This window comes from Coregonus lavaretus (genome assembly GCF_964263955.1).
Source record: "Coregonus lavaretus genome assembly, chromosome: 24".
Classification (NCBI taxonomy): domain Eukaryota; kingdom Metazoa; phylum Chordata; class Actinopteri; order Salmoniformes; family Salmonidae; genus Coregonus; species Coregonus lavaretus.
Window position 1 is genome coordinate 35,863,514 of NC_140011.1, and position 19,775 is coordinate 35,883,288.

Sequence of the window (19,775 nt, forward strand, 5' to 3'; positions counted from 1 at the left end):
TTGCTGGAGGAGGTAGAGCAAGCCTTCATGTAATATAAGTTTCATATCATCTCAGGTCAACATTTTTAAACGTATAGTCCACTCAAAACACAACCTAACATGATTTTCCACTTATCTTTTGAGTGGTCTATCCCTTTAAATCGTATACTGCTTCAGGCAAATAATCCTTATATAAGTTCTAAGAAACTATATGTTCTAAGAAACTATTTGCCAGTGGTTAATTCTCCACTCTTTTGGCTGTTGGGCTTAAGGTAAGGCCGTAGACATACTGTTATGGAACACCTGAAACAGGTGTGGACAAGTCTATAAGTCACAGACACACCTGCAACCCACATACCTTGCCAGTTGAAACAGTGTTCTAGAAACCAATATTGAGAAATCAAAACCAAGAAATGTACTCAGCATCTGACAATATTTGTGTGCTTATTTCAAGTGTGCAAATAAAATCAAACCACTTGATTGAGGGGACAAAATAGTTTATTGGAACATTCTCTTATTCACATTTAAATGTAATTAACATGTTAAGTTTGACATAAGGTTGGCACTTGAAAATAGATTGACATGTATTACGTTCCAAAAAATAAAACCACAAAGGATTGTAGTCTACTGACTGAACAACCATGCAAGTTTGGGTATTACTATGTTATGTTCTATGTTATAGATTAACTAGTATGTACTATGAGCAAGAAAACTGAGTCATCAATTGTACTGGATCACTATAAGATAGTGTGCCATTATGTTCATACTGACAGATGGCAGACTCAGTATGTGTTACTGCAAGTCTTTTTACTCCAACTATGCTCCCAGCTGCACCATAGCATATTTCATGAGGAAGATGATCTCTGCTGTCCATCTACAGTACTGACATGGTGTTCTTCAAGTTGAGGACAGAGGAGAGTACACGTCTTTGAATCATTAGACGATAGAAAACAGAACATCTAATACCAGGGCTATTCAACTCTTACCCTATGAAGTCCGGAGCCTGATGGTTTTCTGTTCTACCTGATAATTAAATAATAATTGCATCCACCTGGTGTCCCAGGTCTAAATCAGTCTCTGATTAGAGGGGAACGAAGACAACAAAAAGTGGAACTGGCTTTGTGGTCCAGAGTTAAGTTGGAGGGCTCTATTACATAAATTATACCAAATAGGTGGGTACTCAAGCTCTATATTTATTACGTGCTCATATAGTCTGTTTACTCACCGTCTTGTCAAGTCTGGCTTCAAATCCCTGACCTTGGCCGTGATCCCACTCTCTGAGGGTGTCTCAGGGGGTTGGGAAATGCAAAAAACACATTTCCAATTCTCTTATGCAAATTATTACACACTTGTACATGCATGAAATAGGACAAATATAAGCACCCACCGGATTATAATTTGTAAATGAAATCCCTGATAAATGGATGACTAGGGATAAATTACATGAGGAAACGAATCAGACAACAGGCCACTCTAAGACGTTCATATAGAATGAACAAGATATGTAGTTGACAGTACAGTGGGGAAAAAAAGTATTTAGTCAGCCACCAATTGTGCAAGTTCTCCCACTTAAAAAGATGAGAGAGGCCTGTAATTTTCATCATAGGTACACGTCAACTATGACAGACAAAATGAGAAAAAAAATCCAGAAAATCACATTGTAGGATTTTCAATGAATTTATTTGCAAATTATGGTGGAAAATAAGTATTTGGTCAATAACAAAAGTTTCTCAATACTTTGTTATATACCCTTTGTTGGCAATGACACAGGTCAAACGGTTTCTGTAAGTCTTCACAAGGTTTTCACACACTGTTGCTGGTATTTTGGCCCATTCCTCCATGCAGATCTCCTCTAGAGCAGTGATGTTTTGGGGCTGTCGCTGGGCAACATGGACTTTCAACTCCCTCCAAAGATTTTCTATGGGGTTGAGATCTGGAGACTGGCTAGGCCACTCCAGGACCTTGAAATGCTTCTTACGAAGCCACTCCTTCGTTGCCCGGGCGTCGTGTTTGGGATCATTGTCATGCTGAAAGACCAAGCCACGTTTCATCTTCAATGCCCTTGCTGATGGAAGGAGGTTTTCACTCAAAATCTCACAATACATGGCCCCATTCATTCTTTCCTTTACACAGATCAGTCGTCCTGGTCCCTTTGCAGAAAAACAGCCCCAAAGCATGATGTTTCCACCCCCATGCTTCACAGTAGGTATGGTGTTCTTTGGATGCAACTCAGCATTCCTTGTCCTCCAAACACGACGAGTTGAGTTTTTACCAAAAAGTTCTATTTTGGTTTCATCTGACCATATGACATTCTCCCAATCCTCTTCTGGATCATCCAAATGCACTCTAGCAAACTTCAGACGGGCCTGGACATGTACTGGCATAAGCAGGGGGACACGTCTGTCACTGCAGGATTTGAGTCCCTGGCGGCGTAGTGTGTTACTGATGGTAGGCTTTGTTACTTTGGTCCCAGCTCTCTGCAGGTCATTCACTAGGTCCCCCCGTGTGGTTCTGGGAATTTTGCTCACCGTTCTTGTGATCATTTTGACCCCACGGGGTGAGATCTTGCGTGGAGCCCCAGATCGAGGGAGATTATCAGTGGTCTTGTATGTCTTCCATTTCTTAATAATTGCTCCCACAGTTGATTTCTTCAAACCAAGCTGCTTACCTATTGCAGATTCAGTCTTCCCAGCCTGGTGCAGGTCTACAATTTTGTTTCAGGTGTCCTTTGACAGCTCTTTGGTCTTGGCCATAGTGGAGTTTGGAGTGTGACTGTTTGAGGTTGTGGACAGGTGTCTTTTATACTGATAACAAGTTCAAACAGGTGCCATTAATACAGGTAACGAGTGGAGGACAGAGGAGCCTCTTAAAGAAGAAGTTACAGGTCTGTGAGAGCCAGAAATCTTGCTTGTTTGTAGGTGACCAAATACTTATTTTCCACCATAATTTGCAAATAAATTCATTAAAAATCCTACAATGTGATTTTCTTGATTTTTTTCCCTCAATTTGTCTGTCATAGTTGACGTGTACCTATGATGAAAATTACAGGCCTCTCTCATCTTTTTAAGTGGGAGAACTTGCACAATTGGTGGCTGACTAAATACTTTTTTTCCCCACTGTATGTGTACAGTCGTGGTCAAACGTTTTGAGAATGACACAAGTATTGGTCTTCACAAAGTTTGCTGCTTCAGAGTTTTTAGATATTTTTGTCAGATGTTACTATGGTACACTGAAGTATAATTACAAGCATTCCATAAGTGTCAAAGGTTTTTATTGACAATTACATTAAGTTTATGCAAAGAGTCAATATTTGCAGTGTTGACCCTCCTTTTTCAAGACCTCTGCAATCTGCCCTGGCATGCTGTCAATTAACTTCTGGGCCACATCCTGACTGATGGCAGCCCATTCTTGCATACTCAATGCTTGGAGTTTGTCAGAATTTGTGGGTTTTTGTTTGTCCACCCGCCTCTTGAGGATTGACCACAAGTTCTCAATGGGATTAAGGTCTGGGGAGTTTCCTAGCCATGGACCCAAAATGTCAATGTTTTGTTCCCCGAGCCACTTAGTTATCACTTTTGCCTTATGGCAAGGTGCCCCATCATGCTGGAAAAGGCATTGTTCGTCACCAAACTGTTCTTGGATGGTTGGGAGAAGTTGCTCTCAGAGGATGTGTTGGTACCATTCTTTATTCATGGCTGTGTTCTTAGGCAAAATTGTGAGTGATCCCACTCCCTTGGCTGAGAAGCAACCCCACACATGAATGGTCTCAGGATGCTTTACTGTTGGCATGACACAGGACTGATGGTAGCGCTCACCTTTTCTTCTCCGGACAAGCTTTTTTCCGGATGCCTCAAACAATCGTAAATGGGATTCATCAGAGAAAATGACTTTACCCCAGTCCTCAGCAGTCCAATCCCTGTACTTTTTGCAGAATATCAGTCTGTCCCTGATGTTTTTCCTGGAGAGAAGTTGCTTCCATGTTGCCCTTCTTGACACCAGGCTATCCTCCAAAAGTATTCGCCTCACTGTGCGTGCAGATGCACTCACACCTGCCTGCTGTCATTCCTGAGCAAGCTCTGCACTGGTAGTGCCCCGATCCCGCAGCTGAATCAACTTTAGAAGACGGTCCTGGCACTTGCTGGACTTTCTTGGGCGCCCTGAAGCCTTCTTCACAACAACTGAACTTCTCTCCTTGAAGTTCTTGATGATCCGATAAATGGTTGATTTAGGTGCAATCTTACTAGCAGCAATATCCTTGCCTGTGAAGCCCTTTTTGTGCAAAGCAATGATGACGGCACGTGTTTCCTTGCAGGTAACCATGGTTAACAGAGGAAGAACAATGATTTCAAGCACCACCCTCCTTTTAAAGCCTCCAGTCTGTTATTCTAACTCAATCAGTATGACAGAGTGATCTCCAGCCTTGTCCTCGTCAACACTCTCACCTGTGTTAACGAGAGAATCACTGACATGATGTCAGCTGGTCCTTTTGTGGCAGGGCTGAAATGCAGTGGAAATGTTTTTTTGGGATTAAGTTCATTTTCATGGCAAAGAGGGACTTTGCAATTAATTGCTATTCATCTGATCACTCTTCATAACATTCTGGAGTATATGCAAATTGCCATCATAAAAACTGAGGCAGCAGACTTTGTGAAAATTAATATTTGTGTCATTCTCAAAACTTTTGACCACGACTGTACGTTGTCTTCATAACGTTTCTCTCAATTGTACTGTGCTCACCTGTCTTTCAGACACTGTTAGCAATACCTTTTTCTAAGTTGAAAGATCAGAAATGATTGTGTTAATCACTGATAGATGCCAGACAGAAAAACAGACAGACAGGACAGACAGAAAGGACAGACAGACAGACTGACAGACAGATTGCTCATCAACGTCAACCACTTTATGAAGCCAGTTCATCACTGAGGGGGAAAAAGTACAACACAGTAACTACATAGTCAACCCTGTAAATATGGATATGACATCCTCTCTTCCATGATCGTAACTCACCTTGGGTCGTTACTAGAACAAAGACAAAATAAATACCATCAGTTTTGTCCATAATATCAGAAGAAATATTGTATTACTATCGCATAGTAATTGATATGCCGCAATACTTTTTAAACTTACATCTCAAATGTTTATTTACAATGGTGTCCTCTTTTACTTTAGCTAAATAAAAAACTAGTAAACAATGTTTGTTTAATGATATAATTCAAGTGAACTAGAAGCTGGTATACTAGGGACTAGATATGAATGAGTATGTAAGACAAGTGTTTAATTATTGTTTAGGGACATAAGAAGTCCTGTTAATCACTGTTTAAGGTACAGAAATAAATATTGCGTGTAGGATCCAGTTCTGTTTCAAAGTACTTACAATGCCACTAGGTTTGCAAGAGACACAACCAACCACCTCATGAACAAATGAATGGCCACAACCACAACACTTAAAAATATGGACATGAAACAGTTTGAACATCAAGGCTTTCAATTCTTAATAAAGTTGGAATCACCACACAGTGTCACATGTAAGGAATCACCCAGAAAAGACAGTGGTGGTGTGAGAGAAACAGAGGAAGAGGACACAGGCAAACAAGTAAAGTTATAATGTATGACTCCCCCAGGGCTTCTTGAATCTTCTTCACTCCTCTGGGTAATGACATCCTCTTTTTCTTGGTTTTGCGTTTCCCAAAATAAATATATATAAAACAGGGAAGTCCCGTCAACTGTGAGTCAGTCACTCAGGGTTGTCCTGTAGCCTACCCTGTAACACTGTTATCATAATCACATGATTATGTCCTGTGTGTCATGCTGCATACTATGTTATGTCATACTCACCAGCTTCAGTAAGCAACAGACACACCACCACGAGCATCACGATCAGCATTGACCTTATTCAGGGGTGCATGCTTTTTTCCTTCCTGTACTCCCTGTTCACCCATGACTGCGTGGCCAAGCACGACTCCAACACCATCATTCAATTTGCTGATGACACAACGGTGGTAGGCATGATCACCGACAACGATGAGCCAGCCTATAGGGAGGAGGTCAAAGACCTGGCAGTGTGGTGCCAGGATAGCAACTTCTCCCTCAACAAGAGCAAGACAAAGGAGCTGATCGTGGACTACAGGAAAAGGAGGGCTGAACACGCCCCCATTCACATTGACAGGCTGTACTGGAGCGGGTCGAGAGCTTCAAGTTCCTTGGTGTCCACATCACCAACAAACTATCATGGTCCAAACACACCAACACAGTCGTGAAGAGGCCACGACAACGCCTATTCCCCCTCGGGAGACTGAAAAGATTTGGCATGGGCCCCCAGATCCTCAAAAAGTTATACAGCTGCACAATCGAGAGCATCCTGACCAGTTGCATCACCGCCTGGTATGGCAACTGCTCAGCATCCGACTGTAAGGAGCTACAGAGGGTAGTGCGTACGGTCCAGTACATCACTGGGGCCAAGCTTCCTGCCATCCAGGACTTCTATACCAGGCGGTGTCAGAGAAAGGCCCTAAAAATGGTCAAAGACTTCAGCCACCGAAATCATAGACTGTTCTCTCTGCTACCGCACGGCAAGCGGTACCGGAGTGTCAAGTCTAGGTCCAAAAGGCTCCTTAACAGATTCTTCCCCCAAGTCATAAGACTGCTGAACAATTAATCAAATAGCTACCTTGACTGTTTGCTTTGAACACCCCCCCCCCACACACTTTGTTTTTACACTGCTGCTACTTGCTGTTTATTATCCATGCATAGTCACTTTACCCCTACCTACAAGTACATATTATCTCAATTACCTCGACTAACCTGTACCCCCACACAATGACTCGATACCGGTATCCCCTGTATATAGCCTCGTTATTGTTATTTTGTGCTACTTTTTTTTAAACTTTTGTTTATTTAGTAAATATTTTCTCTAATTTTTTAAAAACTGCATTGTTGGTTAAGGGCCTGTTGTATTCGGCGCGTGTGACAAATACAATTAGATAATTCTAGTGCTGTGCTCCTTTGTTCGCCTACTCTCTTATTCTGGTGGCTTTTAGGTGACTTACTGAGTGTACAAACATTAAGAACACCTGCTCTTTCCATGATATAGACTGACCAGGTGAAATCTATGATCCCTTATTGATGTCACTTGTTAAATCCACTTCAGTGTAGATGAAGGGGAGGAGACAGGTTAAAGAAGGCTTTTTAAGGCTTGAGACATGGATTGTGTATGTGTGCCATTCAGAGGGTGAATGGGCAAGACAAAAGATTTAAGTGCCTTTGAACGGTGTATGGTTGTAGGTGCCAGCACTGCCAGGCGCACTGGTTTGTGTCAAGAACTGCAACGCTGCTGGGTTTTTCACACTCAAAAGTCACCCGTGTGTATCAAGAATGGTCCACCACCCAAAGGACATCCAGCCAACTTGACACTACTGTGGGAAGCATTGGAGTCAACATGGGCCAGCATCCCTGTGGAATGCTTTCGACACCATGTAGAGTCCATGCCCCGATGAATTGAGGCGGACTGGGGGGGTTTAATTTAATATTAGGAAGGTGTTCCTAATATTTTGTACACAGTGTATATTCCTCTCCTCCCCTCAACCTCTACTTTTTATTCCCCTCATCAAACCCCCAAAGACAAAGGGACGAGTTTTCAGCTTCGTGTGGGTTTTGGTGAAATTTAACAGGTAAAAGCTGCCATCAGCCAATCATATGCTGTCATTACAAGTTGTGATCACCTCTTAGAATGGGTGTGGCCCTCTTGAGTTGCATTCAGTAGACAGGGCAAATGTTTTCAGCAAAAAAGAAAAGGAAGTCTGTTTCTATCTTAAATGCAAAACATGCTCAGACAGAGCTACAATCTGAGTCTTCTTCCATGAAGGAAAACTGCACCACATGAGGGTGTCAAATCTCTTCCCCCAGCTGTACCGATTTTAAAAGGAGACCACCTTCATTTGCGGCCTCGATTGGAAGACTGCACTGTATAGGAGCGTTGGGCCAGTAACCGAAAGGTTTCTGGATCGAATCCCCGAGCTGACAAGGTAAAAAAATCTGTCGGTCTGCTCCTGAGCAAGGCAGTTAACCCACTGTTCCCTAGGCGCCAATGACGTGGATGTCAATTAAGGCAGCCCCCCGCACCTCTCTGATTCAGAGGGGTTGGGTTAAATGCGGAAGACACATTTCAGTTGAATGCATTCAGTTGTACTGACTAGGTATCCCCCTTTCTTTTCCTTTATTTAAACTTTCAGAGAGAAAAAAATATATATATCTACTGACAATCTCTCCTCCCCGAAATGTACCATGCAATCATGAGAAACATGTTAGTGGCTACTAACCTCCGCATAGATTGACAAAAACAACAGTCGGCTGTCAAATTTGTATTTATGTTCTAACAAAAGCCATTTTGTCAAAAGGTTTAGACAGCTTTTAGTACCAAAGACAGACATTTACCAATGGAAGTATATAATGCAGTACAGGTGACCATAATAAACAAGGGTACACATGATCCAGGCATGGAGTAGAGGTGTGGCATCCTCTGCAGGGAGTTACAGGTAATCAGAAGAAACCAATGGGGTCATGGTGAGCTTTGGGAGTCTGTACTCCATGAAGCTCCAGTTTCCCGCCAGCGTGGGGTAGAGTTCTATGGACCCGCAGGTGCATAAATTCATCTCCACCAACATGGACCTTTGAGAAAAGGAAGGAAGGAAGGAATAGGGCCTGGTTAGTGAAGCATAGCGGATGGGGAGTCGAGACTGAGTAATGATCTGTTTATTTAGAGATCACATAGCTCTTCCAGTATGTACATGTTCACTCCACAGGAGGCTGTTGAGGGGAAGACGGCTCATAATAATGGCTGGAATGGAGTAAATGGAATGATATCAACCACATCATGCGTTTGATACCATTCCATTCATTCTGTTTTAGCCATTACTATGAGCCTGTCCTCCCCAATTAAGGTGCCACCATCCGCCTCTGGTTCACTCCCTATACATTCTTGATGCAGCCAAATGCTTTGAACCCCACACAGGGGCTGTGAGGGTGTGGCAGGCTGTCACAGCTCTCACAGAGCTTGAAAACAAAATAATGTATTTGTTGTAGTGGGGACAGTAACATTGGTACTCTAAAAAAAATGGTTCAGGAATTTAAGGATTTTTTTTTTTTTTTTTATGTTAAATGTTCAGTTCCCTTAATATAATTTAAAAGAAGGCCTATGCATTAGTCAAACAAATCAATGCATTTCTTTTATAGCTTCCTAAATCTTTATTTTGATTTACAATTGAGGAGTACCAAAATTGTTGTGCAGCAGCTTCACAAGAGCGCCCCCCTGTCAGTCATCTAGGGTTAATAAATATCGTTGAGTGGAACTGGAGACATTTAGTTTAGCAAAAAAATTGGCTAGAAATTATATTTAAATTAAACACTCTCACTTTTATGAAGAAGTTGGTCCCCGCCACAACTTGTGTTGTGAATGTTTTGGCAGCAAAAACATCAAACTTCTTTCCAGCTTTCTCCTCTGCATATGGCTTCATCTAGAAACATTTAAAATACAGTAAGGCAATGACTCAGTTGTTCCCACAGCATTCCACATTTACTCCAAATAGCCTACGCAAATGCACGCCTACAGGCCTATAAGTTGGACATTTACCATAATACCAGAGACCATATATAACATAACACTGTAGAGCTGATTATTCAACAACGTCTAGGTTTAAGATTACACCTTCATCAAGTCTGAGTATCAACTCTTAAAAATTGAGGATGTTCAGTGGGACAGCTGAGGAACGTTCAACTCCATTATCTTATATCAAGGCGGAGTTGAGTATTGATAACTGGTCACGCGATTTGATAGCAACAACATTCAGTCACCATCAGTCGATACTTGTAAAAATCACAATTCTGAAAAAGTTTACCTGCAGCTGTTTGTCCTGTACAACAGCGGTCCTTCCGCAGGGTGCTGAAATTCATACTTTTAATAAATACTTCTATCGAAAACCACCATCGATTTTTTCCTAATTTGTGTTACTCATATGGAGACGTAGCGGCCTTGACGTAGTAACTGCGATTCAATTGGCACTCTCGCGCAGAGTTAAGCAACAAATTATTAAAAAGTCGGTGATTGTATTCGTTTTTAAGTTATTAAAAGTGAATGTCAGCACCCCGCAGAAGGACCGCAGTTGTACAGGTAAGCGTTTACAGAATTTATACTTTTACAAGTATCAACTTATGGTAAGTCCATGTGGTTCCTAGCAAATCGCGCGACTAGTTTTCCGCCTCGAAAACGGAGCTGAGCGTTCCTCAGCTATGGGACAGCTGGACTATGCAGGATAAATTAAGGAAATATGCTCACCTCATCGCAGATTTGCTGCACTTCGGGTGTGGCATCCTTTACCTCGGCGGTACCGCCACACTTCATCATGATTAGTTGCAGAAAGAAAGTTACTTACAGCTTAAAATATTTACGACTGAAATATTTCACAAATGGATGTTCACTTCCCTGTTTATATAGTCACATCACATGACTTGAGTCATGTTTTTTTAGAAGGTACCATTATGTTTATGAAGTGGAAAAACTGCTGCTGTATCCTATAACGAAAAAAACATAGGGCACTTAAACCAAGCTTTAACATTTGAAGTTAATACATGTTTAAATTAATATATTATGTCATTGAAGGTATATATGACCAGAAAGGCACTATTTTGTTCATGTATAAAAATTGCTAAACCCCCTTCCACCTTAGAATAGTTTAGGCGGAGGTGCGGCTATAGCAGTGGGCGGTTCAATCACGAGGCAAATTGAGCAAAAGTGATTTTTTAAAATCTATTGACACACCAGTAAGTAATAATAATCCATCAAAATCCGTCAATTTAAACTAGAGATATCCATTTTTGCATGGGCTGCGTCTCAATCCACCGCATGTTGCCCTTTCGCATTTGTGGTGGAAAGTGGCAGAGCTACAGCGTGTTTTTCAGTCCAGGAGACATCCCGAAAATCGTCTTCTCACGAAAACGTCTGTGACATCTGATCGGTTTGGCCTAGAAAAAATATGACCACTCTATAGAAAGGGGAGACTCAGGTGTCATGGGACTCGTCTAAAGGTTACCCATACAAATTAATGGAAGTATGGAGGTAGTTTTGTGCCAACAAAAATAAGGGGTTAAATGTGTAAATATATATATTTCCTATAGGACAGACACTTCAATAGATGATTCCTTATGATTTCTTTTTTTGTTGCCATTTATGTATGTGTTATTCAATGTGTTTCTATGGGCTATAGTATAAAGGCCAAATTCAATATTTTACCAAATCATTTAAATATTATTTTATGATACCTAAAGGGGTCCTATAATTCTAAATCAAATAGCTAAATGAGCCATGAAATGACCTTCTTAAAACAATTCCATGTCAGCTTAGAACCCCCCCCTACAGCTTAGACTTTTAAGAATTAACTGAAAATAACAAAACTGAATTTTCCAGTAGGCCTAGCCTAATTAGGATCTTTCTGGTTAATCCCCATTGTTTAAGTGAATAACATACAATTTATGGCAGTCGGGAAAGTGTGGTTACCCCATTAGGCAGGTAAAAAAAAAAACAACCAAACTGCAAAGAATTCCAGTAACCTGACAAAGGAGATAAACTGGGTCACTGCTAAAGCAGTATATTTATTTTACCTGCTACACTGGAAAGAAGTAGAAGGTGCTCAACCAACATGAGTAGAGGTGCAACCTAAAAATGTGTAGACTTCATTGGACAGGAAAAGGTGCAACGTTCGCTCACCATGAAAAATACGTAGTTTTATTAGACAAGTTTAAAATATTGACGTTTCGGCTTTCAATGGCATCCTTCAGAATAATCACAAAGGGAATGGACAAGTTCATATAGGGCAGGACTGCCCAACCCTGTTCCTGGAGAGCTGCCGTCCTGTAGATTCTAATAATTAGCAGGTTGATAAAAGGAATCAGGTTAGTGACACCTGGGGTTGGAGCGAAAACCTACAGGAGGGTAGCTCTCCAGGAATAGGGTTGGAGTTAAAACCTACAGGAGGGTAGCTCTCCAGGAACAGGGTTGGAGTTAAAACCTACAGGAGGGTAGCTCTCCAGGAACAGGGTTGGAGTTAAAACCTACAGGAGGGTAGCTCTCCAGGAACAGGGTTGGAGTTAAAACCTACAGGAGGGTAGCTCTAAAGGAACAGGGTTGGAGTGCAGTGGTCAATGTCTCTACCTAGTGATTAAATACAGGAGTGAAACCAATAAACAACAATTGGAAAACTGGACAAGCTTTTTTCAACTACAGTAGGGGTAATAGATACACAACCACTACTACTGTATATAATACATGTTGAATATGTTGTGTATTGAAAAATAAACAACAGGGCTAAGCAGAACTAGGGATAACAACAAAAAACATCAAAAGCAAAGAGGTCTAACAACTGGTTCGGACAACAGTTAGCGAGCTAGTAAGCTCCTTCCATGTGTAAACAAGAAGTGCAAATGGGGGGAGGGGGTTGTCACTGGACCAACAAAGGGATGGGGCCTTTCACAAAAGCATACTATAGTCCTTCTCTAGATTAAGACCTCTGGGGACTAAAGTATCTAAGGAATGGATCCAGAATGTCTCTCTGGACCTTCAGTGTTTGTCAACATCGCCACCGCGTTTGTTTTTACTTACTTGTTCAATTCCAAAATAAATAAAAAACTCACAAAGCGAGTGTCCTCTCTCTTTGAAATGGAGGGCCACTGGGCTGTTGGGTTCAGCACGTGGAATGGCACTTCGGTGCTCACACATTCTAGTGCGCAACTCCCTTGAAGTTTCTGCTAGGTAAAATAAGATGCACAATCACATAGATCACATTGCGAGAATTACAATTGATGGTACTTTAGATTTTGATGTCTCGACCTGATTTGGGGTGCGAGAAACCTTTCATATGTTTGGTGTACTGGCATTGAGTACAATTGCCACACTTGTAGTTGCCGGGGGGAATAAGCAGGAGGCTGGTCTTGTTTGCGCCTTGGCTGATGTCGGATCGGACAACACTGTCTTTAATGTTTTTAGCTCTACGGTAGGCGGCCGCAGGAGGCTGCTGAAATGTATTACCTAGAGCTGAGTCTGAGCGTAGAATATGCCAATGTTTTTTTTAATGATGCCTAGTAGTACTGGACTTTGTGGGGTGTAGATAGGGATCAGTTGGATAGGAGGTCTGGCTCTCTAGGGTTTGTGGGCTTTCTCAGTAGTTGTGCTCTAGGGACATCCATGAGTTTACTTTCATGAGTTTACTTTCAGCTTGAACCATGTCTGATTGTAGCCGTTTGCTCTGAATCTTTCCAGGAGTTCATCCTTTCTTCTATTGAATGCGCTTTCACTGGAGCAGATGTGCTTGACCCTATGTACAGTGGGGGGAAAAAATATTTAGTCAGCCACCAATTGTGCAAGTTCTCCCACTTAAAAAGATGAGAGAGGCCTGTAATTTGCATCATAGGTACACGTCAACTATGACAGACAAATTGAGAAAAAATAATCCAGAAAATCACACTGTAGGATTTTTTATGAATTTATTTGCAAATTATGGTGGAAAATAAGTATTTGGTCATCTACAAACAAGCAAGATTTCTGGCTCTCACAGAATTGTAACTTCTTCTTTAAGAGGCTCCTCTGTCCTCCACTCGTTACCTGTATTAATGGCACCTGTTTGAACTTGTTATCAGTATAAAAGACACCTGTCCACAACCTCAAACAGTCACACTCCAAACTCCACTATGGCCAAGACCAAAGAGCTGTCAAAGGACACCAGAAACAAAATTGTAGACCTGCACCAGGCTGGGAAGACTGAATCTGCAATAGGTAAGCAGCTTGGTTTGAAGAAATTAACTGTGGGAGCAATTATTAGGAAATGGAAGACATACAAGACCACTGATAATCTCCCTCAATCTGGGGCTCCACGCAAGATCTCACCCCAAAAATCCCAGAACCACACGGGGGGACCTAGTGAATGACCTGCAGAGAGCTGGGACCAAAGTAACAAAGCCTACCATCAGTAACACACTACGCCGCCAGGGACTCAAATCCTGCAGTGCCAGATGTGTCCCCCTGCTTAAGCCAGTACATGTCCAGGCCCGTCTGAAGTTTGCTAGAGTGCATTTGGATGATCCAGAAGAGGATTGGGAGAATGTCATATGGTCAGATGAAACCAGAATAGAACTTTTTGGTAAAAACTCAACTCGTCGTGTTTGGAGGACAAAGAATGCAGAGTTGCATCCAAAGAACACCATACCTACAGTGAAGCATGGGGGTGGAAACATCATGCTTTGGGGCTGTTTTTCTGCAAAGGGACCAGGACGACTGATCCATGTAAAGGAAAGAATGAATGGGGCCATGTATTGTGAGATTTTGAGTGAAAACCTCCTTCCATCAGCAAGGGCATTGAAGATGAAACGTGGCTGGGTCTTTCAGCATGACAATGATCCCAAACACACCGCCCGGGCAACGAAGGAGTGGCTTCGTAAGAAGCATTTCAAGGTCCTGGAGTGGCCTAGCCAGTCTCCAGATCTCAACCTCATAGAAAATCTTTGGAGGGAGTTGAAAGTCCGTGTTGCCCAGCGACAGCCCCAAAACATCACTGCTCTAGAGGAGATCTGCATGGAGGAATGGGCCAAAATACCAGCAACAGTGTGTGAAAACCTTGTGAAGACTTACAGAAAACGTTTGACCTGTGTCATTGCCAACAAAGGGTATATAACAAAGTATTGAGAAACTTTTGTTATTGACCAAATACTTATTTTCCACCATAATTTGCAAATAAATTCATTAAAAATCCTACAATGTGATTTTCTGGATTTTTTTTTCTCATTTTGTCTGTCATAGTTGACGTGTACCTATGATGAAAATTACAGGCCTCTCTCATCTTTTTAAGTGGGAGAACTTGCACAATTGGTGGCTGACTAAATACTTTTTTTCCCCACTGTAGTTGACTTATAGGGAGACTTTTCTTTAGGGTGGGAGGGTGGCAACTTTGAGCGTGGAGGAAATTGTTTCTGTCTGTGCTCTTTCTGAATAGATCAGATGTGAGGAAGGTACCGGTTTTGTTGACACGTATGTCCAGGAAGTATAGTCCTCCCTCGTCATGTTCCATAGTGAAGCGCAGGTGTCCTGTAATGGAATTCAGAAATTGGTGAAAGCACCTCAAGGACTTTAGGTCACCCTTGTAGACAACAAAAATCAGGGGCGCGACTTTGGTTTTAGAAGTGGGGGGGACGACATAATAAAATTAATTATCCACTCAGATAAATACTCCAAACAGCCTACCGCTCTGAGGCATTCCCATGGTCCTAAAGCACACCGTTGCCTCGTTTCGTACCACCTTCCAATGATACAACTGGGGGGGACAAAAATGCAATTTCAGAATGTGGGGGGGACATGTTCCCAGTGAAAGTTGTGCCCCTGACAAAAATGTAATCGATGTAAAGTTTCCAAATGACCAGGTTATCTAAAAAAGGGTTGGACATCTCATTTAGAATGTGAGCTTTTTCATCACTAGGTGGAGACATTGACCACAGCACACCACACCCTGAGTACCAACCTGTATGGTCTACCACACTGTCTCTCATTAGCACCACCAGCTGAAGAGTTTTCTCCCTAATTGTCTTCCCTGTGCCCTTTATGAACTTGTCCATTCCCTTTTAAACTTGTCTAATAAAACTACATATTTTTAATGGTGAGCGAGCGTTGCGCCTTTTCCTGTCCAATGAAACCTGCTACACTGGAAGCATAACTTTGGGTCAGGGCAAGCAGAGTGAGAACCACTTTATCCTATTGCTCACAGGCCTGAGCTGGGAGTCGAAATCTTATTCTCCTAACCCTCAGAAACCTGGACACAGGAATGTTCTTGCAACATAATAGACATGGGTCTCTACTGGTGACTCCCTCTGATAATTCAATAAGGCTTATAAATGGCTGTTGAATACTGCTCAAAAATGTTCATCTTACTTTATTGTCCTCACTGTTTGATTTAATTTAATGTGGGTTAAAAGGGTGCTACCTGGAACTTGTTCTACCTGGAACCAAAAAGTGTTCTCCTATGGGATGGGCTACATCCAAACCGCAAAGGTCCAGTGTACTCTCCAGCAACATTGGTCCAGTGTACTCTCCAGCAACATTGGTCCAGTGTTCTCTCCAGCAACATTGGTCCAGTGTACTCTCCAGCAACATTGGTCCAGTGTTCTTTCCAGCAACACTGGTCCAGTGTACTCTCCAGCAACATTGGTCCAGTGTACTCTCCAGCAACATTGGTCCAGTGTTCTCTCCAGCAACATTGGTGCAGTGTACTCTCCAGCAACATTGGTCCAGTGTACTCCAGCAACATTGGTCCAGTGTACTCTCCAGCAACATTGGTCCAGTGTTCTCCAGCAACATTGTTCCAGTGTACTCTCCAGCAACATTGGTCCAGTGTTCTCTCCAGCAACATTGGTCCAGTGTACTCTCCAGCAACATTGGTCCAGTGTACTCTCCAGCAACATTGGTCCAGTGTTCTCTCCAGCAACATTGGTCCAGTGTTCTCTCCAGCAACATTGGTCCAGTGTTCTCTCCAGCAACATTGGTCCAGTGTTCGCTCCAGCAACATTGGTCCAGTGTACTCTCCAGCAACATTGGTCCAGTGTTCTCTCCAGCAACATTGGTCCAGTGTACTCTCCAGCAACATTGGTCCAGTGTACTCTCCAGCAACATTGGTCCAGTGTTCTCCAGCAACATTGTTCCAGTGTACTCTCCAGCAACATTGGTCCAGTGTTCTCTCCAGCAACATTGGTCCAGTGTACTCTCCAGCAACATTGGTCCAGTGTACTCTCCAGCAACATTGGTCCAGTGTACTCTCCAGCAACATTGGTCCAGTGTACTCTCCAGCAACATTGGTCCAGTGTACTCTCCAGCAACATTGGTCCAGTGTTCTCTCCAGCAACATTGGTCCAGTGTACTCTCCAGCAACATTGGTCCAGTGTACTCTCCAGCAACATTGGTCCAGTGTACTCCAGCAACATTGGTCCAGTGTTCTCTCCAGCAACATTGGTCCAGTGTACTCTCCAGCAACATTGGTCCAGTGTACTCTCCAGCAACATTGGTCCAGTGTACTCTCCAGCAACATTGCCAGCTGTTTTAAAAACTGACTGTCTGTCTGTAGTGAAGAAATTGCTTCTTTGCAAATTTTGATTCATTCCATCCAACCTGTATACCCCATGCCCAGACTACAAAGAATACAAAAACAGCCTGGATCAAATGTGAGTAATCTCATTACCATTCAGACCCATCAAATCTAATCAATTTATCACACTGGCCTATTGAATATTATATCTCTCAGTCCTAAAACTGCACTTAAAAATGAACTTATTACTGACAGTAAGATAAATGTTATCAGTTTAACAGAGACCTGGTATTACAGACAGTAAGATACACTACATTACCAAAAGTATGTGGACACCTGCTCGTCGAACATCTCATTCCAAAATCATGGGCATTAATATGGAGTTGGTCCCCCCTTTGCTGCTATAACAGCCTCCACTCTTCTGGGAAGGCTTTCCACTAGATGTTGGAACATTGCTGCGGGGACTTGTTTCCATTCAGCCACAAGAGCATTAGTGAGGTCGGGCACTGATGTTGGGCGATTAGGCCTGGCTCGCAGTCTGCATTCCAATTCATCCCAAAGGTGTTCAATGGGGTTGAGGTCAGGGCTCTGTGCAGGCCAGTCAAGTTCTTCCACACCGATCTCGACAAACCATTTCTGTATGGACCTCACTTTATGCACGGCGGCATTGTCATGCTGAAACAGGAAAGGGCCTTCCCCAAACTGTTGCCACAAAGTTGGAAGCACAGAATCCTCTAGACCGTTATTCCTCCTACACCGAACTTTACAGTTGGCACTATGCATTGGGGCAGGTAGTGTTCTCCTGGCATCCGCCAAACCCAGATTAGTCTGTCGGACTGCCAGATGGTGAAGCATGATTCATCACTCCAGAGAACGCGTTTCCACTGCTCCAGAGTCCAATGGCGGCGAGCTTTACACCACTCCAGCTGACACTTGGCATTGTGCATGGTGATCTTGAGTGCGGCTACTCGGCCATGGAAACCCTTTTCATGAAGCTCCCGATGAACAGTTATTGTGCTGACGTTGCTTCCAGAGGCAGTTTGGAACTCGGCAGTGAGTGTTGCAACCGAGGACAGATGATTTGTACACGCTACGCGCTTCAGCACTCGGCGGTCCCGTTCTGTTAGCTTGTGTGGCCTACCACTTCGCGGCTGAGCCGTTGTTGCTCATAGATGTTTCCACTTCACAATAACAGCACTTACAGTTGACCGGGGCAGCTCTAGCAGGGGCAAAATTTGACAAACTGACTTGTTGGAAAGGTGGCATCCTATGACGGTCCCACGTTGAAAGTCACTGAGCTCTTCAGTAAGGCCATTATACTGCCAATGTTTGTCTATGGAGATTGCATGGCTGTGTGCTTGATTTTATAGACTTATCAGCAACGGGTGTGGCTGAAATAGCCGAATCCACTAATTTGAAAGGGTGTCCACATACTTTTCAGTTTAACAGAGACCTGGTATTACTGAGAGTAAGATAGATGCTATGAGTTTAACAGAGACCTGGCTGAGACCTGATGAGTCCTCTAAATGAGACATCTCCAGTGGCTTATTTAAACTCACAGACATCTGGTGAATCAGGAAGAGGTGGTGGGATAGCCATGATACACGAGCCCGGACACTGTTTAAAACCTACTGCTGCTACTGACTTGTCCTCCTTTGAGGGACTCACTCTGAACTATACCATGCCTAAGGCAAAAGACTACTTGGATGATTTTATTCTTGCCACTGTTTACAGACCACCTGGTCCTTATACTATGTTTTTGACAGAATTTGCTGAATTTTGCTGTAATCCTATCAGACAAAATAGTATTTGTAGGTGATTTTAATGTACATGTGGACAATAACAGTGATGCCCTGGGTATAGCGTTTTCCTCTCGTATAGAGTCTTTTGGCTTTGCTCAGAATGTATCCGTGCATAGCTGCGGGAAGTAGGGATGCTGAGGGTGCTGAGGGTGCTGCAGCACCCCCTGAATTTGTAAAAAATAAATAATAATAATAATAATAATAAATAATTATAAAAAAACTATATATTTTTTGAAAAATGTATTTTTTCACAAAAATACTGCACTGGGCCTTTACTAGTGCTGTATTAGACGTCTGTAGCGTCGGCAAAACATTTTTTTTCAGCATCTCCGCTTTGGCAAAAAAGGTGTAGTTGTATAATTAAGAACAGTATCTTGCAGGATTCATAAATTGGAATTGTAAGAGTTGTTGCCCTGTCCCTTTCTCTGCGATCGTCGTTCTAATGGAATCCAGAAAGAACAAAACCCTGTCCTCAAACATTTACATCAAAAGGTGCAAAGTTATGGGCAAAGACCCAAAACATCCACATCAAATTAAATATTTTTCTTTATCAAATAACATAGAAAACAATCCCTTTTTGTGCAGTATTAATTTACCATCCTTACAAACCACTTAATGTAAATGTACATTCCTGTATTGTACATAGGCTGGTCATCTAGGTTTGTACCTGTAGACTTTCCATCACCATGAAGAAAAACAATGTACAATACAGTAATTGAGTACATTGAGACATCAAATGGTTTGTGATAATGTGATGTGATAATGTGGCTCAGTTGGTAGAGCATGGCGCTTGCAATGCTAGGGTTGTGGGTTTGATTCCCACGAGGGACCAGTACAAAAAAGTATGAAAATGTATGCACTCACTACTGTAAATTGCTTTGGAGTAGAA

General features: G+C 42.4%; 1 protein-coding gene across 1 annotated transcript; it reads right to left on the reverse strand.

Moving 5' to 3' along the window:
- Positions 1-8,323: 8,323 nt before the first annotated feature.
- LOC311099525 (cystatin-B-like) lies at positions 8,324-10,462 on the reverse strand. Its single transcript, XM_084140227.1, has 3 exons — positions 10,307-10,462; positions 9,387-9,488; positions 8,324-8,643 (listed from the first exon to the last, which is right to left on the reverse strand). The coding sequence occupies exons 1-3, from the start codon at positions 10,373-10,375 to the stop codon at positions 8,515-8,517; spliced, it is 300 nt and encodes a 99-aa protein (XP_083996353.1). The 5' UTR covers positions 10,376-10,462; the 3' UTR covers positions 8,324-8,514.
- Between the last annotated feature and the right edge of the window lie 9,313 nt (positions 10,463-19,775).

Excerpts from the sequence above, each read along its gene's own strand:
- LOC311099525 (XM_084140227.1), bottom strand. The coding sequence starts at position 10,375 with ATGATGAAGTGTGGCGGTACCGCCGAGGTAAAGGATGCCACACCCGAA. Across the intron at positions 9,489-10,306 it reads TGCAGCAAATCTGCGATGAG|ATGAAGCCATATGCAGAGGA; the intron begins GTGAGCATATTT and ends AAATGTTTCTAG. Across the intron at positions 8,644-9,386 it reads GGACCAACTTCTTCATAAAA|GTCCATGTTGGTGGAGATGA; the intron begins GTGAGAGTGTTT and ends CTTTTCTCAAAG.